This window comes from Diadema setosum, chromosome 4 (genome assembly GCF_964275005.1).
Source record: "Diadema setosum chromosome 4, eeDiaSeto1, whole genome shotgun sequence".
NCBI classification, from domain to species: domain Eukaryota; kingdom Metazoa; phylum Echinodermata; class Echinoidea; order Diadematoida; family Diadematidae; genus Diadema; species Diadema setosum.
In genome coordinates, this window is record NC_092688.1 from 19,690,356 (window position 1) to 19,716,601 (window position 26,246).

At 36.4% G+C, this 26,246-nt stretch overlaps 2 protein-coding genes and 3 non-coding genes across 5 annotated transcripts in view; 4 read left to right on the plus strand and 1 right to left on the minus strand.

The window, feature by feature from the left end:
• The first annotated feature begins 1,597 nt into the window (after positions 1 to 1,597).
• Positions 1,598 to 17,754, plus strand: LOC140227590 (cation channel sperm-associated protein 4-like). Its single transcript, XM_072308009.1, has 15 exons — positions 1,598 to 1,631; positions 4,775 to 4,885; positions 5,358 to 5,462; positions 6,155 to 6,317; positions 6,970 to 7,042; positions 7,610 to 7,668; positions 8,123 to 8,233; positions 8,736 to 8,800; positions 9,672 to 9,776; positions 10,210 to 10,297; positions 10,797 to 10,882; positions 11,762 to 11,869; positions 13,276 to 13,389; positions 14,078 to 14,434; positions 16,273 to 17,754. The coding sequence occupies exons 3-15, from the start codon at positions 5,373 to 5,375 to the stop codon at positions 16,411 to 16,413; spliced, it is 1,560 nt and encodes a 519-aa protein (XP_072164110.1). The 5' UTR covers positions 1,598 to 1,631; positions 4,775 to 4,885; positions 5,358 to 5,372; the 3' UTR covers positions 16,414 to 17,754.
• Trnan-guu (transfer RNA asparagine (anticodon GUU)) lies at positions 2,506 to 2,579 on the plus strand. Its single transcript has one exon. It is a non-coding gene; the product is annotated as a tRNA-Asn (tRNA).
• On the plus strand, positions 3,226 to 3,299 carry Trnan-guu (transfer RNA asparagine (anticodon GUU)). Its single transcript has one exon. It is a non-coding gene; the product is annotated as a tRNA-Asn (tRNA).
• Trnan-guu (transfer RNA asparagine (anticodon GUU)) lies at positions 3,976 to 4,049 on the plus strand. Its single transcript has one exon. It is a non-coding gene; the product is annotated as a tRNA-Asn (tRNA).
• Positions 17,755 to 21,592: 3,838 nt separating the features above from the next.
• The window catches only part of LOC140226979 (cell cycle control protein 50A-like), a 30,219-nt gene continuing 25,565 nt past the window's right edge, over positions 21,593 to 26,246 (minus strand). Inside the window, exon 8 of the mRNA XM_072307414.1 lies at positions 21,593 to 23,291. Within this exon, the coding sequence (XP_072163515.1) occupies positions 23,255 to 23,291 (37 nt within the window). The 3' untranslated portion in view covers positions 21,593 to 23,254. The remainder of the gene's footprint in view (positions 23,292 to 26,246) is intronic.

Sequence of the window (26,246 nt, forward strand, 5' to 3'; positions counted from 1 at the left end):
AACCAATCAAGAACAGTTCCTTTGATGCCCAAATATCTCAATCGTTGAATCAGAATAGCATGGTCGACTGTGTCAAAAGCTGAGCTCATATCAAGCATGATAAGAGCAGTGATGTTACCACTATCTAATTCTCTGAACACAATATCTGATAAGTTGACTAACAGTGTTTCTACACTATGACCAGGCTTGTACGCAGATTGAAATGAATCAAGCAATTCATTATCTTGCAGATACATTGTCAGTTGTGAGAAAACAACCTTTTCGAGCAATTTACTTAAATAAGGTAAATTTGAAATTGGACGGTAATTTTTTAAACACTCCTGATCTAAGCCTGCTTTTTTCAGAGTTGGATGAATAACTGCTTTTTTACACACCTGTGGAACTACACCTAATCTCAGGCTAGCATTTATGATTCTTGTGATAACGGGTGCTAAAACTCTGCCACATAATGATGATGAAGCTTAGTTTTTTTCATTATGATAGGCTATTGTTGGCCGTTTGGTAAATGATTTAGAATGATCTAGGCTATTTATTTATTTATTTATTTATTTATTCGTTTCTTCTGTTTCTTTTTCTTATTTATTATTATTATTATTATTATTATTATTATTATCATTATTATTATTATTATTATTATTACTATTCTTATTATTATTATTATTATTATGTTTGCAGATAGTGTAATTGTTTATCGTCTCGTCAACCTAAACCGTCTTGCTCTTTTTTATTTCTACAGCTCGGGTTGAAGGTTAAGCTGGCAAATACACTGGGATCGCAAAAGAAAAAGAAGAAAGAGGAAGAGTGAGTTGAATATTGAAATAACATTTATATCAATCATGATGCCTTTTTTCTGGGTTACTGAATAGGAAAGAGCCATCAATGCATAAAATCTATATCTATATCTATATCTATATATGTGATATATATATAAATATATATATATATATATATATATATATATATATATAAAACGAAGAATCAAGAAATAAACTAGTAATGCATTATTTCGCCAATAAGAATGAGTTTATTGAACAACTCAAATTTTCGGTGGCCTCCACCTTCTTCAGGAGTCTCGACGGGGAATGTCAATACCAAAACATATATTGTTCTATATATATATATATATATATATATATATATATATATATATATATACATACATATATACATATATATATATATACATATATATATATATATATATATATATATATATATATTTGTTCGTCACTTTTTATTTCATGCAATTATACGACATGTCTATGGGCCATAAATAGGGTTCATGAGATATCATGACATTTTCACGCGGAAGTAAAGTTACTAATGTCCATTCGTAAAATTTAGTCTATCCTTCATTTGGATGTTTCCCCTTGCAGTGAAATGACAAATGAAAAAAAAAATGGGCCCCAGATGACAAAACGTCTGCAGCAACGGATACAGCATTTATAAGTATACTAGACTATAGAGAATATAAGCTACATGTAACTGTATGATATCTATTTCACCGTCCTGTTTCTCTATGTTTTATATTTCTCATGAATATTTCTCTGTAAAGTTATAATGCATCGAGTTTCTTCGCTTGATTTTCCAGAGATGAAACTCCCCGGCTTTTCACCTTTGACCTTAGTGCGGTGAGTATCAATAGTCATGACAGTCTTCACGTAATCTGCTTTGAGATATCACGTTCGTTTAATCAGTGATAATTAGGGCCTACTTTAGTAAACAAACGGACTGAAATCAAGACGAAGATTTAAAGGAGTACAAAATACGCTATATTGTTCCTTCTGGAATGGTTAGTAGTGGATCTGCAGCTAGCGCCTGCCCCTGTTCAAGTGCTCCTATTACAAAATGATAAGAATGTGTAATAAGAGTTGTGTGTATGTAACCTACTTTGGTTGGGATGTGTGTCATTTAATGCAGTGACATGATGAACCAACTGTATGAAGGGTAGTATATCATTATAGGTTGATTGTATAGTCACTACATTAGATCTAGTGTAGTGACGTACTGTACAACCACTGCACCATAATTTGTAATGGTGCGATGCTACGATCGACTATATGGGAACATTATGTAATGAAATGGAGATAAACATGGATAGGTCTGTAATTATCAGTCATCAGCATACTCTCCTCTATCACACAAAATGATTGAGGTAAACCTTGGGATATAACGAATCATTACAGCAATAAAACCATTTAGAGTCATACCAATTGTTATTATAAAAATGATTAGCAACAAATAAAGGGTATAAAAAATCTATCATTGTCATGACATAGAGTACAAGTATACCTTCTCAGACCTAGCTCGACGAGAGATTAATTTGGACAAGTCATTAATATAAAATATTCGATGCCACATTGTCAAGGATTTCATCATGAGAAACATGATGGGTGCAGGGAATTATATGTATAACTTAAATGACACCAGTTATCTATCCTCAACAATATCAGTACCAGTGACTCAATGAATGACAATTACTTCAAACAGAAGATTGTCACCGACGTCTCTGTGGCGCAATCGGTTAGCGCGTTCGGCTGTTAACCGAAAGGTTGGTGGTTCGAGCCCACCCAGGGACGGTAGATTTTTATCTTTTCATATCTTTATCCCGTAACTAATCAGAAGATGAAATATTGGTACCCCTAAATTCTGACAGTTAGCAGAAGACAAGACGCATGGTATTTTTTATCCTTTAGTTTCTTGTATTTCGAAGCCATTTTTTTTTTTCTTCAGAATATTAAGCCAAAGTAATGACGTGTATTTTACTAACCGGGTAGAGTTCTGAACGTTTTATTTCTTCATTGAGAATTGCTGTAGGCCATTCATCCGATAACTAATGGCCGCTCTTCAATCTTCTTTAATTGTTAAGGAAAGTATTTTGGAGAGGACTTCAAGCAGTATATCAGTAGCTTGCTTTAGTTATTCCTATGTCGAAATCCAAAGTCCAATTTATCCCGACCCAATCAGCCGCCAAGTCAATTAGACTGAAATAATGCTTATGAAATCCAAGAACTAAGCAAACATTATAGTTGTTATAATGAAACACGACGATGATGCGTGCCACAATTCGGCCTTTAAAAACATTCAGCTGGTTTAGTTTGGCATTCCACTTCTAAACAAGTATAAACATGTCACTTTAATGATCCACGATTTGTTTATGAGCCCGGTTATTGGATGGGTCGATCGAATAGAATTTAATGCAAATCACTGCGAGGGTTGTTCGTGGTCTCTGTGGCGCAATCGGTTAGCGCGTTCGGCTGTTAACCGAAAGGTTGGTGGTTCAAGCCCACCCAGGGACGTTAGATTTTTATCTTTTCATTTTTTTCCATGTAATTAATCAGAAGGCGAAATGTAAGCTGAAGACAGGACAAATATTATTTTTTATCCTGTAATTTCATGAACTTAGTAGCCAAGGATTTGTACAGAAACAAAGTAATGACCGGTTATGACTCTGAATGTTTCATTTCTTCTTTAAGAATTACTTTATCTCATTTCTCCGATAACAAAACTGCTGTTGAAGCTTCATTGATTGTTATGGAAAGTATTTCGGAGAGAACTTCAAGCAGTAGATCACACCGTAAATCACAGCTTCCTTTACTGATTCTCTTGGACTGATTCCTATGAATATGTCAGAATTCAAAGTCCACTAAAGTCCAAACCAGTCCATCCCATCAATAATAAATTATTCCATGCATGGTCAAAGTCAATTAGGCTGCATCCAAGAACTAACCAAAGTTGTTCTGATGAAATATGAAGATAATGCGTACTTACAATACCGCACCTCTAAAACATTAATAAATTGAAACTTGAGTTATTCTCGTTCTGAGAATATTGTAAAAAAAAAAATGTTTGTTTTTGGTTTGGCATGCCACTTCTGAACAAGTATAAACATGTCATTTTAATGATGCACAGTTTAGCCCAGTCATAAGACAGGTCGATCGTATACAATCGCCAATCACGGCAAAACTGCCGGTTGTCTCTGTGGCGCAATCGGTTAGCGCGTTCGGCTGTTAACCGAAAGGTTGGTGGTTCAAGCCCACCCAGGGACGAATTTTTGTTAACTGTTATCTAACACTCTTTTTTTTCAGGGAATCGGTATCTTTTTTTTTTCTAAATTGTAATTACATAAGTTGAACTGATTTGAGTTTATCTCCATTTTGTTCATATTTTACAGATACAAAATACACTAACAAGGAAACAAAATATATCAAAGATATTACATTATTGAATGATTGAGTTTCAGCATTACTGCGTGACAAATTTTGTAAATCTAGAATTTGAATTATGCTCAATGCTTTGTACAATTGTAACAATATCTGACAAAACAAGGGAACAAAAGGTGATGAAATCCACTTCAAAAGCAAATATCGAATATCCCCCCAATAAAGCAACAATAACAACAACGACATTAAACCCAAACTCTAAAGTAAAAGTTACATAAAGCATAATGAAACATAGTAAAAATGAATCACACAGACAAAAAAGAAATCGTACCAAAAATGGGGAAACTGAAAAGGAAAAGGAAATATTTATCTCGAAATGATGGCTAGTGAAGATTAGGGGTGGGGCTCTCCGTGAGCACATTAAGCGGAATGGAGAAACACGAAACCAATATACTAACAAGACAATGGGATACATGAGATGATTATCATAATAATACAAAGAGGAGGAAGAGAAAACTCCACTGTGGACTTACATATCTTCTTACAAAATAATTGCTTTAAGTTAATACAATTGGTCATATAATGTGTCCTTATTTGGATTGTGTATATAGGTTCAGCGGGGTGCTTCTCTCTGCGACCTTTTTGAAAACGACGAGGTTGAAGAAGATTTCAATGAGATTGTCGACGTCGATGACGAGCGCGTTGAGGAAGTCGTTTCACAGGTAAGGGCTGTGCACTGCTCTCAAAGGATCCATACTAAATGTACATCGGTTTAAGTATGTAAGAACTTTTGCTCCATCACCATTTATGTATAACATGTATAAGTTATCAATCAAACTGTGAAAGAAGATGTTCTGCGGATTAATAGACGCATTTGATGTTTTGTAGGCCTGTTAGAATTATGATGGCGTATAGTTATATGCAAATATCCCTATTATGGTTGATTGGTTGGTATATATATATATATATATATATTTCTATAATGACCTTTCGCATCGAGAAATGATACATCTGCTACGTATCTAACTTGCCTTATTATACACTGTACCTATAATAGTTTCGATCAAAATGAGCAGGGGGTGTTCGCTTCAGTGTGGTCTGATGAGAGATCAGTGGTTAGCATCCTAGTACGTATAGTCCGGACTCCTTCTCCTCCTCCTCCTCCTCCTCCTTCTTCTCCTTGATCTCATCTAGGAGCTCGTTGGCCGAATGGTGGACAGCGTCTGGTTCCGAGGCATGATCATGGGCGTGATCGTGGTCAACGCCATCCTCATCGGTCTACAAACCAAGAAGGAATGGGTGAGCACGCATGCGTGGTGGAGAAGGCATTTTGGAGAAAGAGAAAGACATTGATAACGCAAATGATGGTGATGATTTAATAGAGGTGAAGGGATGACAGGTGTTGAGAGGAAGAACGCAGTGATATTGACAAAGACTAGGGTTTATTGCTATCAAATAATAATGACTACAATGATGGGGCTGGTAATTCTTTGTTAGATGATGTTACAAACAAAGTACCAAAACTGCATAGCTTCATTTTAATGATGCAATGTTTTGCGGTGTCATAATGGATATAATATGCAAATGTGTAGTTGCTATATTTGTGCGTTTAGAGTTTTCGCTAATGGGTTATCAACAGCCAAACTTCTCTCAACCCCCCCCCCCCCACTCCCCGCCCAGATCCACAGCCGGTGAAAAGGTATTTCAAAAGTTATGATGCTGTATCATGCTTTGATTATTATCAAATGAACATGTTTCAGTATTCACAGTGTGACACTACGACTTAACTTTTCAATTAGCAATTCTTTTCCAGAGTCATGTAATATTTTCCAACCAAATCTCTATGGGGCCCTATACTGTTTGACGTACTGTAGCCTTTGACAGCTGTTAAGTCCTTGCGCGCAACTGGTTGAAGAGAGATTTTGTGCAAAGTTTAAGTGGTTTGTATAAGCAAAGAGTTAAAGATTTCACTGTTTCTGATACCATCACAGTCGCAGCAGTACGCCTGGCTCTTCTTTATATTCGACTACACCGTCCTCAGCATCTTCGTCTGCGAGCTCTTCCTGAAGTGGTACAATGGATTCGTCATCTACTGGAGAATCGGCTGGAACATTCTCGACTTCTTCATCATCCTCACTCTCTTGCTTGGCCCAGGTCCGCATCCTCCTCTCTCCTCTCCCCTAACCCTTTCCTCCGTCGTTCTGACTCTATATACCGTTGACTGTTCCCTGTATGTTGAGGTTTCTGTGTGTCCCATTTTCTATGCCCCTTCGCTATTTTTTTTTTTCTGCTGAGTTCTAACATCTGTCCTAGTCACTATACAAAACCACATGTTTAATCCGGTTTCTGTCATGAAATAATCCTCTGTTTACCTACTCCTTAAAAATAAAAACAAATAGAAATAAAAAGCTCTTTCCCCCCCCCCCCTTTTTTTTTTTTGAGCGGAGGTACGTGACAATTTTGTTACAACGTATATAGAATTTTACTGGTGGGTAATCGTACCTAACGTCATTAACTGTAGTGGAAGTAACGATTTATTTAGAAAGAGTACTTATGGAATGTCATTTTTCAATTGCCATCTTCAAATTGTAACCCCCCCCCCCCTTCAAATTGTTGTCCTATACGTTGAAGATCCCATCAGATATACCGAGGGTCAAAATGAGAGCTTACCATCGATTTCGATGAAACCGCGAAGATGATTCTACATCAAGCGATCACATTTAGTTCTCTTGTCAGTGCTTGCTTTCCAGTTCCAGTTCCTTCGGTCACCAGTCATTCACGGTTTATCTTCCACTCTTCCCTTCAGCTTTGACGTTCCTAGGAAGCAGTCGTATTTTGAGAATCCTCCGGGTTCTCAGGGCTTTCAGAGGGCTGCGCAGGTTCGTTATCCCTCATGTTGACATAAATGCATGTTATACTGATATTTTATCCCCTTGCGGCATGAAAGATAAATCACTGCTTTTTTACGCTGTTTACCTCAAGCGATAGATTTGACGAAATGTAATGCATTTGTGTCCGTTGTTGTTAATATCCTTACACCCAAAGTTATGACTGTAAAACTAATGTTTGACTAATGATGCTGAGCGGGACATCATTCTTCTGTCAGCCCATCTTCTTTCGTGTCTATGTCAACTTGTTGGCAAGCTGAGATTAAAGTGGGCACATCTTAGCATGATAAATTTCTTCAAAATAACCTCGCTAGACATTTTACAGTCTTGTTCAACGGATGTAATTGCTAGCATTTAGCGTAAAAAACCCCGCAAATTGCTGCCATGAACAGCAACTGTCTTTATGGAGGGGGCTCATGTTTTGTATAGAAGCTTTAGCAATTGTTGCAAGACCACAGTTGATATTTCAGTAACTTTAATAGTCAGTTGTGTTATCGACGATTTTCTCTCTTTATTTTTTGGAAAAGATTACATTTTTTTTTTGGTTTCTTTTCACAGTGTAAGCGCCCTGACTGGCTTGTCCGTTGTCGTCCAGACGATTTTCCAATCTATACCCGGTGAGAGAGAAAATGATACCACTCGAATAATATTTGATGTAATTCATTTCGATGATCCCAAGATGCGTATAATAGTAAACATGTAGAAAAATCAGTGTTCTTGAATTTGCATCCTTCGTAAATTCGCTCTGTCCTCTGTATAGATGTAAATAAAGAACAGATGTATATATACACGTTTCCTACGATAAACATGCATACTCTCATCACTCTTACAATCATTTGAGAGATATAGCATTATGGCTAGGATTTACGCAAACTTCTGTGATTGACCTTACAATGTGAATGACGCTTCATTCCCACAAACAAGAACGCGAATTGATAATTTGGCTTCTCATCAACACCAAACAATCCACAAGGAAATGCCAGTATTTGACAAATATCATTGAAGACATATTCTAGTATAAGTTTCGCCTTTTTTTTTTGACTCATAACTTCCCTCTGTTTTTGCCCACAGACATGACGAACATCGCTCTCCTGCTCGTAATCCTAATGCTCGTCCTCAGCGTTGTCGGCGTCTTTCTCTTCGGCGAGGATTTCCCCCTCTACTTCGGCAATCTCCGATCCGGTAATAAAGTTTAGGTGTATTCATACGACGCCCGATGATCCAATTATGACCGTCCTTTCTAGGACAAATCTTAAATTATTTTTTCGCATTTCCTCACAAAGGACGATTTTTGTCGCTGTCTTCATTCTCAGAGGACATTATTTTGCAATTTTGTCTTATTTGCCACAGGATCAGTGGCAGAAGGTTTCATTTCTTTCTTTTTATAAATGAAAATGACGCATTGTTTGAATGAAATTTAACACACACAAAAAAGGAAAAATCCCTGTTCACATCACATACTGTTCCGTTCTGTTCAAAGCGATTTAATTTTTATTTCATTTGCATGACGTTTACAAAGTAAGTCACAGTATACGGTGTCTCAGGGATGATAAATCGTAACATTTTATGCACATTCATCATCAGCGTTGATAAACAGATAGATAGTCTCTCCTTCGGATATTCTCATAATGTTACTTATACTCACGTGACTGTGTCTTCTTTCTTTCTTTCTTTCTTTTTCCAGCCATGTTCTCGCTGTTCATCTGTGTGACGCAGGATGGGTGGATGGGAGTGTTTGATAAATTCAAGGTAACCACAAAATGATAGAGACGTTAAAGGATGAAGTACTAAGTAATCGTTCTCCTATATGCTTGAAAGCTTTGTGTGGAATGTACAAACGGACTTGATTGATTGTTTAATTAGATACCAGTTAGCCTTTTAACATGTTTGGTAAATATTGTGTAATTCTCTCTTTTAAAGGGGCCCTGAAATCCAAATACATGTTGATTAGTGTTGATTTATGATACCGTCAACATCACTTTTGCTGTAAAACAAATATCTAGAAACATTCCATATATTTTTAAAGATTTTTTCTTCTATTTTAATAATAATAATAATAATAATAACTATTTCTTATTGAGCGCTTTTACAGGACCTGATCAAAGCGCTGTACATACATCAACAAACAACATTCACAAAGCATAGGAACATACTTAGTAGTTACAATATTTTTCTACAGATTACTTGGGAACGCCCACAAAAAATCCTTCCAAACCAATCAATATTAAAATTCTTGAGATGACCTCATCTGTCAATCATTGCTAAAGTACTGAAATGTTTAACAAAAGACATTGGAATGCACCTTCCCCTCGACTCAGCATAACTTGCATGTTCCCTCGCCATGTCTTTTGTTAGTCACATTAACATGACATGCAAGTTATGCTGCCGACTGGCCGAAGTGAAAATATTCTTGGGTCCGTATAGTCACAGAATGATGTCTAAGTTACAAGCTTTGAAATCTTAAAGAAAACTTCAAGAAATCCTCAGAAATCAAGTGACTATACGTCCATTATTGCCATTCATTTCCACTTACATGTTTATCAAGTTACCTTCAACATTACTAGTGTTTCTTTGCCCGTTTGTGTTGCTTTCTTTTCATGGTTTAATACCCGCACGCCAGAATACGCCCCACTACCTGATCGCTGGTATCTACTTCATCCTCGCCATTGTCATCGGCGCCTTCGTCTTCGCAAACCTGGTCGTGGCCGTCGTCGTCACCAATCTGGTAAGGAGCCAAAGTATCATCAGCTTATAATTGTGATGATGAATTTCCTGCAACTTTAGTTTTAATTCAATTTTCATTTGCTTTTGCGATGCGTAGTATTGTTAACTTCATGTATTTTTCTTTGTTACCACATTGTATTGATGTTGTGTTATTTTGTGTATGAAGATGTTGTTGGAAATGAAATAAATAGATGAAATGAAATGAAATGAAATGAATCTACGCGCTCTCTGTTTTCGTTAAAAAAAAAGCGAAGCCATTTAGTTCTCTGAATTTGCGTCAATTAATTTTCTGACATTTCATAGGACTAGAAACGTATTGGAAAATTGTAGTGAGAAGAAGACTGGGCATTACACAAGACGGTTAGAGCGACTTGAATAACATAATAATTACAATGTGTCTGACTTTTGACTGCATCATCTTTGATGACTCGCAGGATAAAGCTATTAAGGAGGTGAAGCATGAGAACAAGATGAGAGAAGACATTCTGAGCACCAAGGCCCCTAGCAACGACGACGAGATTGGTAAGACTCGAGGAGACGGTTCTCCGGAAACCGAAAACAATTTCTTATGGGTTTCTAGTGCTCTCAAGCAGTGACAAAGATACTGTGAAAAACAACTTTTTAAATGTCAGCGTAATATTGTACTAGTAACTTTCTTTTTCTTTTAACAATGGCAGCTACAAACAATTGCCGCCATAACTGAATTTGCGAAGTTTGTATGAAATAAGACTATAGTTTGTGAATAAACTCTATCTTTTGGAATGTGTAATAAGTGAATACAGAAGGTGTGTCAAGAATTTAAAAAAAATAGTGTATAAATAAAATAAGACAAGATTTAAGATTAACGTCTTATAAAAATGGGGAGCATTTGTCTTATTTTAGATTATAGTCTTTCCACTCTGTTAGATTAAGTTGTATATCTGATAGACTAACAGGCCATCAAATGTCAGTGTGCCTAGATTTGATCGTAATGTTGAAATTTTGTGGTATTATGCCCTCTGTACTGCCTCGCATCGTGAAGACCACAATAAGGAGTTACCCATCAAGTCTATTGATGACGTCATAAAGAAGACGGACATGTCAACTCAAAAACCACTCTACTTTGGGGTAAGTGGCGCGATCAGTCTGCAAGTGTAAGTTGCACAGTATATACAGTGAAAACGGATGTCAGAAGAACAGCTTTGATGAAGCAAATTGCCATGATTAAATAAAATAAACTGAACTTAAAAAAAATAAATAAATTGAAACTGTTTGAGGATGACGAGCAAAAAAAAAAATATCGTCATGTTTCTTTGTAGTTGATGTAATGTTAAATGGGTTTGTATAATTTGGAATTTACTATTTTGACTTGGAGTAACGAGCGATCATGAAATTGTTTGGCGGACTGCATTTTATTGCAGACTAGAAAACAAACATGAAAGTGATATTTTGAAATGTCAAAATAACTTACATACTCATTACTGGCTCCCTTCACTTAAAACGCTAATGCAACCGGTATTGAGATAAAATCAGTGATTAATCATACAGGGAATTACGAGACATGATTATATTTACTTAAGCTTTCTGGAGACGCTTTTCAAGAGTATTTTTACATTAGAGATTGAAAAACAATAGTAATTATTTAAAAACATGAGCCAGATGTGGCAATTTGGAATAACTGTAGCGACTCGCTATATGTAGAGTCCTGTTTTTATATTTATTATTTTACTAGAAAATGCGATATTCATGCATATATATATATATATATATATATATATATGAGTGTGTGTGTGTGTGTGCGTTTGTATATTATGCGTTTACACATTTTAATGTATGAATTGTGTCAGTACTCAATAACGAACACATTGGCTATAAGTTTTTCATAGCAATGCAATTAAACATCGCAAAAAATGTTGGATATTCTTAAAACTAAATCGTTAAACTTCCTGCATGAAGTTAAACAAGGATATCGTGTCTTTTGTTCTTGCCGGTTGATTGTGGTGACAGGACTTCGAAAACCTGACAACAGAAAAGTTCCAGAATTACATCGTAATTGTGTCGGCGCTGGAGGAGAATTTAGCGGAGTACAGGACGATCAAAGAAGATTTGGACAAGGTTTGATCTTAACTGGGACAAGAATAAACTAATTGATTCCTAGTAAAATCACTGAATGGGAGGGAAGGAAAAGAACTGACCTCAACACTGGAAGAGCAAAACTTCAATCTGACATTGATGGTATTGTGAAACCGTGTAATGGTTCACTTCTTGAAGTAGACAACGCATGAAAACGATTAAGGATCACAGCAGAACAAAATTAATAATATTTACAATGATCCACAGAGAGCTACAAGTACTATAGTGAATTTAAAAGTTTAAGCTTCTACCAACCTTCAATTGTAGTGGGCAAGCTTTCGTCCTACTCCTGAGGACTTTCTCAAGCCTTATGCAGTGAAGTCTCAGTAGAGACTGGCTATACTCTCTCACCATCTATGGTCCAGTGATCAACAAAGACAGGCAACGGCAGCAAGACAACACTTTACTGCATAAGGCTTGAGAAAGTCCTCAGGAGTAGGACGAAAGTTTAACACTGCCCACTACAATGAAAGGTTGATAGAAGCTTAAACTTTTAAATTTACTGTCATCCCCAACCGATGAAAGTTTTTAGTATTAAGTACAGTGCATTAGAAGTGTAGCCAAAACAGCGTGGATATAATTACTCTTTAGTATCGATTCAGTACCCAGTTCTTGGTCGACTGATGCAATTCATCATCATAATCATTATCAAAGTTAAGTTAACTTAATTGCGCAAGATGACTTAAAGGAAACCAAAACCCAAAGAGCAGTGTGATATAGTGAAAGCAGCAACATTATTACAACACATCAGTGAAAGTTTGAAGAGAATCGGACGATCGATGCAAAAGTTTTGGATTTTGGAGTTTTGCTGTTGTAATGACTGGATAAGGAGACTACTAGAGTTTATGACGTCATGTGTGGACAACAAGATAAAGAAGATAAAGGAAGAATTCCACAAACATTCATTTTTCATGAAAATTACACATTCCATCAACTTGTTACTGACATAATGTTAAGGGTAATACCATTCCCTCTGCTTTCTGAAAGAGGTAAGTCAAGTGCTCTTTTGTTAAGGTAGAAAAGTGAAAGTATGTTGAATTTTCCTTATATTTTCTGTATTGTTGTCCACACATGATGTTGTTGTTATTTGAGTTATTGCTATTTGAGATGTTATAAACTGAAGTAGTCTCCTTATCCAGTTACTACAACACCAAAAGTTTAAAAATTCATAACTTTTGCATCGATTTTTCGATTTTCTTCAAACTTTCACTGATGTGTTCTACTAATGTTGCTGCTTTCACTCAATCCACATTGCTCTTTGGGTTCAGGTTTCTTTAATGTATTTTGGGGCGTTCTATTTACTTCGTATCCGTAAGTGTTGGCCTTCCAAACATGACTGTGACACGCCGACAAGCCGAATTTGTCCATCTATCTGTCCATGCTCTCAGATCTTTCAGCTCATCTGGGACTTGAATGAAGACTACGGAGAAGTCGGAGAAATCCCTTCCCAGGAACTAGCCAGCAAGATCCCCGATCCCTCCCTTGACCTCAAGAACTTTGGAGTATGTTTTTGTTTTTTTCCGCTTCATTTCTGTACCCCTTCCTCCTCTGCGTTTTTTCTTTCTTCTTTTCGGATTATCGTCACCTCCTTCCTGCAACGAGGGGGGGGGGGGGGAGGCATTTCATGAAGCATTTTGTCCAACAACTTTGTCGGACGAATTTGCTCTCAAGGATTTCAGTAGCTTTTAACAGTTTTTCAGACAAAATATCTGACAAAAAGATTCATGAAATGACCCCCTCATCACCTCTTAGGCGCTTCTTTGTTAGCGTTTATTCTTCTGTGTCTCAAATAGAAGTATACAGATCTGCGAGACATAGACCGACAGAATACTCCTTGTAATACCAAAGTGTTCACGACCCAGTACAATAACGGGTTGAGGAGTGCCAAAGGTATCCGCAAGTGTCAAGCTTGTCTACAAGCTTGGCTTTTTAGTGAAACACTCTGTTCCGTCATTATGATTACTCAAATTTTGTTTGTTACATGACAAAGTATGTATTGTTTCTTTGTTGTTGTTGTTGTGATATCATTCGTGCGTATACTTTACATTGTGTTCGATGAACTGTCCTTATCAGATGTCGAATGGAAGTCAAATTGACAACTTGTATCGCTTTGAATCATGTTGTTGTTGTTTTTTTTTTCCCTTTGGTGGAAATAATTTTTTTTTTTTTTTTTTTTGGTGATCTTGTTAGAAAAAAGGCGACATCCTCTCGAACCTGCTTCGACTGGAACAGCACAACCTGGTGTCGACTCGGCGGGGAAGCATGGGCGGTCTCATCAAGGACGCGGCCAAGCTGCTGCCGACTCAGACTGCCCCGTCTTCGGGTCGACGTCGTTCCCGAGACGTGAAGTCGGTGTTCGCCAACAGAGGTAGTAAGGCGGACCTGGCAGAACATCCCAGGCAACCAGGCGAATCGACTTCCCAGAGAACCAGGCGAAACAGCGAGCCAGCGAGACAACGATTGTCGAGTCCCACGGCCGCTGGTCGTCTCCAAAGGCATTCGATCTCGTCGAGGGGGTCGGCCCCGTCCCTAAAGCAAGACAATACGGTATGGTCTTTGTGCCAGTATAAGCATGGCAAGAGGCTGATGGTGTGATAGTCATATTTGTACTATGAATATGCAAATCGGTTTTGTTCGAACGTCGGACAAAACAAGTAAAATTCGAAGACGCAGCTACGACCATCTTCCTTGGGTTCTGTGAAAGTAAATGTTCATTTCATGAATACTATTCATATCTCAAAGAAATGACAAAGAACCGATTACCTTTGTCATGCCAGAAGGTCAAAGACGCCTTCATTTCAATGAAATGATATTCGACTTTTGTTTGTTCATTGTAATATAGATTACACCTAACGTTTGTCTTGAACTTTTGATTTCACGAGAAGGATGGAAGTCGTGTGTGAAGGGTTAGTGTTGAGTTACAAAAAAAAAAAACTAGAAATGTCGCTTTGGCGACTGGTATGCCTCCGCCATAATGCATGATTTTCCCAATAGGTCTAGATAGTACATGTGGACAATGTGTGATTACATTTTCACAAAATTGGCAAAATATTGAAATGACAAGTTTGTCACAAATGTGTTGAATGTTCACCTTCCTTGACCTAGGTTTAATTGGATGAATAGGAGAGCATGTATCTAGGGATTTAAGGACTTTAACTTGACTTTGACCCATTCATACATTTAGGCATTGAGTAATTTTCAAGGTACAGGTGTGGAGAAAAAGTGCAATTTCTGAATTGAAGAGTAAATTGTTACCATTTTCATCTGGCCCTTGACCCTAAAATTCATAAGATAATCACTTTCAGGTAGAACATGCATAATATGTACTAAGTTTCAAGATAACTTGAGCCACTTCGAGATATGGAGGAAAAAGTTAGTTCAGCACTTTCACTTGATCTTTGACCTTTTGACCTTTGAGGCAAAAAAAGAAGAAAAAAAAAAACTTTCCAGAGAATTTGTATAAGGTTACACATGCATACACCAAGTGTAAAAAAATAATAACCCTGCTGGCATTGCATAAATATGAGGGAAATAGTAAAATTTTGAAGTGTTGCACTTGACCTTTGACCCCTGACCTTTGACCCCATGAACCCTACATTCTCTAGATAATCACTTCCAGTCAGTACATGTATATACTATGTTCCATGAAGATACCTTGAACAATTTTCCAAGGCACGGAGAAAAAAAAGAAGTTTTGATATTTTTACTTGACCTTTTGACCTTTGACCTTTGACCTCATGACCCAAACTTTCACCAGAGAATCTTAATTGGGTAATACATGTATACACTAAGTTTCAAGAAAATATCTTCAGGCATTCAATAGATATGGCAAAAATAGTGAAATTTCATGTATTTGACCCTGACCTTTTGACCTTTGACCTTTGACCTCATGACGCAAACTTTCACCAGAGAATCTTAATTGGGTAATACATGTATACACTAAGTTTCAAGAAAATATCTTCAGGCATTCAATAGATATGGTGGAAAAAGTGAAATTTTATGTATTTGACCTTGACCTTTTGACCTTTGACCTTGAGCATGTGCACCCAAAAGTTGATAGGCACAACTTCACCCCCTAATACACATACATGCCAAGTTTCATTAGGATACCTCAACAGGTTTTGATAGTTACCTTGTCCACAAAATTCATTACGGACGGACGGACGGACGGACGGACGGACGGATGGACGGACAACCCGAAAACATAATGCCTCCGGCACCACTTCGTGGCGGAGGCATAAAAATGAATGTGTATAATCAGTTAAGGCAAGTTGGCGATGTTGTGAAACATATGAAAGCAACTAATGGGTAAAGCAACTACGCTGTATTTGTTTCTTCATTTTTTAAAATAATAAAAATATCCCCTTTTCTCTCCTTCTCTGCAGCTACGGGATCGGGTGATCCCGCCGTCTCCTGCCACTCTGAAGCCAGAGGAAAGCGGGACCGTGCCCACTGTAGCCATCTCACCACCGCCTCCTGAAACTCCTACAGAGCATGCAGGCGAGGACAAGGGGAAGGAGGACTAGTAGCAGGGGTGCAACATGGAGGGAGAATATGGAAAAGCTTCAAAAAGAAGGAACAAGGATGAAAGCTGAGATAATTTTAGAAAGATGAACGGATGAAAGGACGAGAAAGGGAGGAAAAGATGGCACAGAGGGAGAGAGAGGGGGAGAGAGTTTTTCCACCATGCGATTAAGTTGAAAGGAAGATCCTGCAGAAAGATTAGATATGAAAAGGGAATTTAATCTCTTAGTTTCTATCAATATGTATGGAACATAACACACGCCATCACAAGAATGGAGAATGGAGATGGCCAATAATGATGTCAAATCCCGTTTTGCAGGCAGCTGAGGCATTTACTTGAAATCAATTTACTTGTTACTGTATATAAAATGTACCAAAACTTCAAATTCTATTAATCCCTCTTTATTCAATAGCTTTGTATCCTTTGCTGTACATGAACATCTGATTTTTCATGTTTTATGTAAATGCTGTCTTACTACAATTTCGCAAGGTGCAGACAATAATAAAATGTTGCATTTTATACTCTTATCTATCCCAACTTGATTTGCTAGTATGTATTTCGATATGTTTTACGATTCTTCTTTTTCTTCACTGCTCCATTTTAGATATAGCAAGTCTTCTCTTAAATAATTGTATTTATATTTGAATTGTAAGCCTATCTACTTTCCACCGATGCAAATAGCAATATGCATAGTATCAAATGAACAGTGCTGTTATTACTACATTATTTTGTATTTCAATTACTATTATCATTATTGTTACCTTGCAGGCATTCGGTATTCATAGTTCACTATATCACAGCATTTACATTTTTTTTTTTAAATTGTGAAATAAACTAGATGAACCAGACCTATTTCATCAAAAATAGAAAAAAAAAGGCATTGCGGACTAGAAGTCTCCTGATATGTAAAATGGATGAATAACAGACATGACTCATAATTATCTGGAGGAAAGAAACAGAGTGAAAGTGTGTTGTAAACTGTTCTTTTATTATCATACTAATCGTGGACTATAACAGATCAAATATATTCTTATGTGACAGGGCCATGACGATCAATACGATAACTGCTTTTACTGGTTTGAAAGTTCTTATGAAAGTCACAGCTAGTTCTCACTCTGTCAGCAGTGAGAAAGCCACACAATCACATGTGATGTACACTATCAGTTATACACTGAATTATTGAAAAAGAGTAATGATTCCTCTTTATCCATGTACTTATGATGATCATTCAGAAAAGAGTACCCTAAACTAAAAATGTGATTTTCTTGACGGCTGTCAACATAAGTCTGTATTCATACTTTAAATATTAGAATTCCAATATTAAAATTACAGCATCACAATGAAGAACAGTAACACCGCTGCATTTCGAAAATAGAATAGCTGCTCTGGTAAATACAGTTTAAAAATTACAATCAAATGAAAAGATATGAGACTATGGTATAATAGATCACTGTTTTTTCACAATTATTATCAAACTGCTACTATAACTAAGGTATAGCTTTTTATAAAAGTGGTCTTATTCACACATGATCTTGCTAAGATCTGGGCATGCTCATATCACTTATCATTATCAAAGCATGACTAACATTAGACATTACTATAGATGGGAGATAACTAAATACAACCTTGCATAAATACATATGTATACTTTAAAGTGTATACCATTACCTTATAGAATTCAAATTGCGATGAATACTTTCTCTAATAAAGAGTCATTAATCAGTCCTAGTAATAACGTGTCCATGATAAATTCTATCTATCAATGTATACAAGCATAAAGTTTAAAAATTCTATGAATATACAACCATACTATCCAAATAATATTTTAATATACATTGTGCCTCTCATTGCACGTAACACATAACTTATTACAAAAAAACAAGACACGATAATCATCCATAAAAACAAAAAGCCATACATGCACAAGTATACATACACACTACATGAGAAATCAAATACAGCATTTGGCATACACAGAATATGTCTTAATGTATGATGTAAAATGAAAGGTGTCTATGAATTCATAGCACATGAAACCAGCCGGCAATGAATGAGCCGAGACTGTGATGGCTAAGGGAAATGAATGAGTGAGAAAAACCACATTGGTGGTATCAACCCACAATTCAAGACAAGTATCGGGCGAGCGCAATTGTACAAATATACTTTCTGCTTTCACACATAAATCTAAATGTCATTAACCTCAGTGAATGCTGTATAACCTCATGATTATGCCACACCTTGAGAATGCAATTAAATAATCAATGCCTCATAAAACTACAGAGAAACAAGATTACACTCAAGAGTGATTGGTTTGGGGAGTTATAAAAGTGTAGGTGACATGACCACTACAGTAATGTTATTTCTGATTTTTGTCTTCTGATGTGGGAAAATAAAACTGAATTGACCTGACAACCTCAGTTTAATGCTTTACATTAGGAACATAAAACTGAATTGGTAAGTGGCTATGACAGTTTAATGCTTTGCATCAGCACTTCACAACCCTTGCAAATGACAATTATTGCAGCTACAATGACAGCAGGTCAGTAATAACCAATCAGATGTGATCATACCTGCCATTGCCATGGCAACTGCAATGATTGCAACTTAACTGCATACATCTGTGACATACAATACCTCAGTATGCAAAGCTCTCGTGCCCACCGTCGAAAAGTAAATCACAAGTCATGGTAATGTACAAAAATATACAGGCATACACCAGGCCCGTAGCCAGGATTTTTCAAGGGGGGGTGCGGTCACAAAAAAAAACGGACCTTCGGTACCAATACCAATGATGACACACACACACACACACAATTATATATATATATATATATATGTATATATATATATATATATGTATGTATTCTTTGGACGACCGAACTACAAAAGTTGTATAAGAATTTGCGCGCGAAGCGCGTCGCAAATTGTGAATTTTGACTGTTTTAATGATGTTTTAAAGTCTCGAGGAAATTTGTATTTTTGTCTGTTGCATGCAATCACGTTACGGTATTTCATCTAGGAAATAGTAAAAACTCATTTTGCCAGGAAGTTGCAAAGTTTAATTGTGTTCGAGACTCTGCGCGCGTAGCGCGCCGCAAAATTGAGAATAGTGGTTTTCCTGGTGTTGTTTTAACTTTTATTTTTTCTATTGTATACCCGCGTTAGCAGGCCTGAAGCCTCGTATGCGAGTTTGTCAAAACGAAAATAAATAAGAAAATTTTTAAAACAAAATGAATTGTAAATGTGAACCATTTATATTTTGCCTCCTTGTGGTAGGATATTTCCAGCATTTCCGAACTTTCAAATAATCATTTTAGATTTAATGATATTAAAGGTAGTAGATCCGATTCGCAAACATCTCCAATATCAGTCAAATGTCATATTAACCATCATGCTAAGAAGGTTTTCTTTGTGAAGTTTGGAGGTCAGTGAAATTCAAAAATTAAACATCCGTTAGCCATTGGAAGAAGTTGAGTGCAAATTCAGACCTCAGGCTTAGTGCTCAGATGTTTTCCTATTTGATTTGATCTGTCTTACTGTGCACACTAAGATACATACTGGAATGGTTATTTCTTATTTATCAAATTATAGTAGCATATTTGGTTACTAGCTGTCTCTAGGCATTTTCGAATTTGGGCTGCCAAGAGATCCACTACCTTTAAGTTAGAAGAGAGATAAGTAAATAATGATAAAATAAACAAACAAAAAAGAATGAGTTTCTTTTGTAATACTATCTGACAAACTTTTTACTTTACCATTTTACTTCATAGCTCAGCACTTTCCATTCTCTCTCATACCCTCTTACCCATTACATTTAAATGAAATACAACTAAAATGAGTTTGCGTGCCTCCATAATACTCTTTGGAAATTATAAGTGAGAATGTTCTTAGGTTTTGGCTCACTTTAAAATGAAAACCAATAGAACTGTCACAACATGAGAAAATGTATAAGTAATAATCAACAGTACGTTTCCGAATTTGGCCTGCAAAGAAATCCGCTACCTGTAAGTTAGAAAAGAGATTAGTAAATAATGATAAAGTAAACAACAAAAAAGAATGAGTTTCTACCGCCGTATCCAGAACAGAGCCTGAAACGGTGCAGGCTCAAGAAATCGTTTGTACTAATACGTCTTGAAGAACTGTGTGATACTGTTGACTCAGACTTCTACAAAGCTGTAAGTGAGAATTTTAACCCAATCCGGCTCATTACCTGTGTTTTTTATGAAAAATATGAATAAAGAATGTAAATTAAATAACGGCGCGTCACAATGCAGTCTAACGCTCTCACAATGTTATCATACATAGGGTTTTTCCCTGACTGTTTTTACTCCGGAGCTCTTGCAATATTCAGGCTTTTGTAATACTATCTGACAAACTTTTTACTTTACAATTTTACTTCATAGCTCAGCATTCTCTCTCATACCCTCTTACCCATTACATTTAAATGAAATACAACTAAATTGAGTTTGCGTGCCTGCATAATACTCTTTGGAAATTATAAGTGAGAATGTTCTTAGGTTTTGGCTCACTTCAAAATGAGAACCAATCGAACTGTCACAACCTGAGAAAATGTATAACTAATAATCAACAATATATTGAGACAGGCAAGTAATCATCCAAAATAGAAAATGATGATTACATAACAGGAGTTAGAGGGGAGCATTTGCCGGTCCTTTGAATGTGCACTTGTGCAGTGTGATCTTCGCTTAGTCTTTTTCTAGTCTTTAAGCATTGTTTGAAGTTCCAGTCTTCTGGGATGCTTTCTGGCGAACAATTTCACCACCCTCTCGTTATCAACCTCAATGTCTGTCATTGTCATCCACGAATCGCACGTACTCGGGCGGCCAGTGGAAAAAAAAAACACCGGTCACACGCGCCAAGGGCCATGGCATGCAGTGCCAATATAATAATAGCTCGCACAAATTGATACATAACATTTGTGTTTGTGTGCATGGGGACGACCCGATGGTTCATACAACAAAAGGGTTTCGTACAATTATTTTTAACATTGTTAAACGTACTCTTCCACATTTACGTAGCATATAATGTGTCTTTATATCTATTTGGATTGTTATCTTGAGAATTGCTAAAAACCGTTAATATGAAAAAGTGGACCTTTCAGAATTTTGGGGGGTGCGTACGCACCCGACGCACCCCCCCTGGCTACGGGCCTGTACACACAACGGCATACAATTGAACAGCATACATCTACTTTACAGACGGTCATTTTGTTGGGATGAAGTAGCACAGGGGCTCAATGGTTGCAAACAATTGTAGTGGTTACTGGGCTGGAAAATGTCCTAGATATCATTTCCAGGTTTTCAAGTTCTACAGCTTGAGATACATGGTGTATCATGAGGTATAACGGGGAGAAGAGAGCTGCCATTCACCACTTGGACAGCAGTAAACACAACTTGGCAAAACTATTGCGCAACTCTAAATGTTTTTGCATCTCCAGCAGTATTTTGTTTTAATTAGATCACCCAAATAGCATGAGCATAATGCAAATTCCACTGTAAGGCATGCACTTTGCAAAAATGCAAACACTCGCATCAACTATCATATGTGTCCATTAATGCACTATCAGGACTTTCTCAAACTAAATTTTGATAATTCCAACTTCTCATATGGTTATTGGTAATTACCTGAACTACTGACCAGAATTATACATTCCTCAAAATATCAATGAAAGGAAGAACACAAAACACATCATTTCATTCAACACAGTGATTACTTCTGCTGGTGATTAACTTTGTTTCAAACATGTTCTGGTAATCAGCTATGAACTGAATGTACAAATAAGTGAAAGATTTCAAATACATAAAAATAATGAAAGCCATAGTCAGAATGAGAGAAAAAAAACCCAAACAAACAAGACATCATAACAGATTCATACCCCAGTGCACAGTATATCTATAATTATCCAAGGTGTTTTTTTTCCCCCCACAAATACTTAAAAAGGTGTGTTGATGCCACTTCACTTGCAATTTGTGTCAACAGTAATGACAGTTGGAATCTTCTGGGGTTTCTTTTTTACCATACGATTGGATCCTTGGGTTTTGAAGTAGATATTTTATTAAAGGACATCACAAATTTAAAACTTTGATTTAAAACAGGTGATGAATCACACAGACAAATAAAAAAATCAATAAGGACTAAGAGTGAAACATTATGGTTATGAATATTGCCACTATTTTTTCATTCATTACAACTACTTTATAGTTTCACTCATACACTGTACCAGCAGTCCACAACCATTATTCCATATCATAGTACATTTCCACCATTATGACATCGCAAGCTCCAAAGTGCTGATTTTCAAGACAGGAGAAATTTTACATCTGCCCTTCACCAAAACATTTCTTTCTTTACAGCTTCTGTTGTGAATGAAGTTACATACAATACATTGAAGTCAAGTTTCTATGTATGCAGATATGATGCTTGAAGTATATTCCTTTCAGTTTTCACACTTACAAGAGATTGATTTTAAACAGGTGTGTACATGCCAGAACCAAAATCCTTTCCTGACTTACACAAACATTTGATTTGCAGGAGAATTTTAGAGTCACACCTAGAACTGTGCCTAATAGTTGGCATGAACTCTTATAAACACTTGTTCACTTAACGTTACCACACATACCGGTACATGCACCATCACATAAATATTGTGTACATGTAGAGCCCCAACAATTCCCACATCCACATTTAGAGCACATGACACAGTTGAAGAGATTCCTGATCAGCTACATTAGTTGATCAAAATAAAGGATGAAACAAAACACAACAATGCCTGAAGAAGACGAAGACATGGAATGACTGAAGGTGAAAACAATCAGAGATCATCATCCTACCACGCCTGTGCCGGTATCGAGGTTGTTCCTGTAAAGAGATGGAGAGACACACATGTTAACAAGACTAGAATTTACACTGGGGAGGTTGAGGATGTTTGTAGACTTTTTACTCTTTATGATAAAAAAATATTAATCATAATCAGCCATGATTTGACTTTCCATATTTATGTGTAAGTGTGTTATATGTATTAAGTAACCTGTCTGATAAAAGCATAAATTTAAAGATCATAAAAAATCAAAGTATTCCACTTCAAAATGTCTATCTAATTAAAAAAAAAAATTAAATTGTCTGATTATCTTTCACATGCAAAAGGTTGGAGGGAACTTGATTACACATACATGTTGTATATTACTAATGAGCATCCATGAAACATATATTTCAGCTTTTCTTCTGAAAAACATATCACTCTTCTTGTTCTTGCTCAGAAATACAATTTGTATTTAAGAGTTAATTCAAAGGCTTGTCATATTAGTGTACCACCAATGAGCCTCCAATAATGAATTCTTCCCTTTCTACCATATTTGCAGGGAACTACACTGTAAAACACTTTTAATCCAACCCCAGATTCTCTAACATGGTTACATTTTTTCCCCAAAATGTCTGTGCAAATGATTGATATACAGGTTTGTGAAGAATAAGCTAATAGTGAGGACAACATAGAGCATAGTATGGTGCAAAAACGAAGGGATATATGAAGTCAATGAACATTGCTGAAGATATGTATGACAACAAAGCAGTGTTGAGTTTATTTGTATTTTGCTGTACTACTGAGTGCTTCAATTTAAATACATTGTATGACCAAGCATTGTCGACCAACAATCACAACAGCAATATGACACTGTCACTTGCAGTAACAACCAATTACATTCCACAGTTTGACAAAAGATTAAGTGTCATATTTCTACTGTCACTGTCAACAGACAATGTGTACAGTCATGTAATTTCTACACTACTACTGGACTGGGGTGTTCCAAATTTCAACATGATTATAATGCAGAATATTTCAAATCAAATGTACTAGTACCTGTGCAATGTCACTACATTTGTAACTGAATGATGTCTAGAGTACAGTGTTTTTTAGTTTTGTTTTGTTTTTTCTCAATCTATTCCAGCACAGTTGTCTACAAATATATGAAGAAACACAATATGCAGATCAATAGCTTGCAAAGCTCAATCAAGACTGACTATGCAGGAATGAAATGGATGCTTTTGTCTGCTGACATGATTGTACATCGATAACCATGGGTTACATATCTTCACCTCCCAGCGACATTTTATAATATAATCACTGAGCATTTGGCTGTGTCTCTTCATATTTGGAGGGCATCTCAGCATTAGTTAACTCGCTACCTGAAAATACATGTAAATGATATTTTCAAATGTATTCCCTCATGATTCATTGTTTTATATTGCACACACACATAAATTCAAATTCCCCCCCCCCCCACCAAAGAACAAAAATGCTTTTTACAAAAGTTTGAAAACAATAATTGTTTTAATGGGTGCACTGCATGCAACACACATAACTTCAAAGTGCGACTGGCGTTTTGCATGAATACACCTTCAAAGATATGGAACCCAGAAGGAAATGAAAGTCATATATGATATACAAATATAGTGAAAATGAAATGCTTGACATTGATGGCCCAGTATGAAACCCTGTCAAGTATATCATTAGTGAGAGATGCTGTACAGTATATAACATGAAGTTTTGGTAAACACAAATCGTCTGTTGAGAATGAGAAGGGCGTTAAGTGGTCGTGAACACTATGGCCCGAATTCACGAAGGTGGTACAAAAGAAACCATGGTTTAAACCATGGACAAAAACCATGGAGCGCCAAGTGTCGCACGGAATATTTCGTTACGAAATTGGTCATTTCGTCAACAAAATGACCATTTTGTTAACAAAATTATCATTTCGTGGACGAAATGTTCATTTAGTTACAAAATGGTGTCATTTCGTTACAAAATAATCATTTCATCGACGAAATGACCAATTTCGTAACGAAATATTCCATGCGACACTTGGCGCTCCATGGTTTTTGTCCATGGTTTAAACCATGGTTTCATTTGTACCACCTTCGTGAATTCGGGCCTATGGGTTTAGTTGCAACTTAACGCCCTTTTCTCAGCCGACGAAATTATCGTACACAAGTGAAATATGCAATCTGTAGACAGCTAGAGATGGCAAATAACAATTGTGAGTTCAGAATATATGAAATGTAGAACCACAAAAAGGTGAAAGACAGAGTAAGAAGGACAAAATTTTTGAAAATAAATGACCATACTGTGTAAAAGCAGTAACTCTCATAAGCTTTTTCAATACCTTCACCTTTCATATGCTTTTGACCAATTAAAAGAACTTTGAAAATCAATACTCATGTTCTGTAAATGGAAAATTTCCCCTGGTTTGCAATGAGTATGGAAAACACATATTTTTGATGCCCTTTAGGGTTTTATGAAAGACATCTCTCCTACTTTTCCCAGGTTGGTGCCCCATATTATTAACAGGCAAGTGCAATCTCATATCACTCGTCCAACAATAAGTTTTTGTTGCCCAGGGCCTGCGGGCAGGTGGGTTTGTAGCACCCTCTCCTTTACAATGTAAATCTCTTGGCAACATTTCATCATCCGGCAGGAGCAGTGCTCTGGTAAAAAAAAAAAAAAAAAAAAAAAAAAAAAAAAAAAAAAAAAAAGAAAAAGGCAAATAATGCTTAACAATATTATCTGCAAAAGATACTCTACTCGCTTATGGGTCTTATAAAAAAAAAAGATGTCATTTTATTGTTACTTTGATCATTATTTCTGTTGGAACAATTCAGATCTATTCCACAGGTATGCAAGTTTCCAATGGTTCTATGCAAACAAGAGTTGCTGACAATTACAACTATGAGAACATAGGAAAGGACAGTGACGCCATGACAGACACCTGTTCTGTTGGGATGCATATGAGAGCAGCTAAAAAGAAATGATAGTGCTCT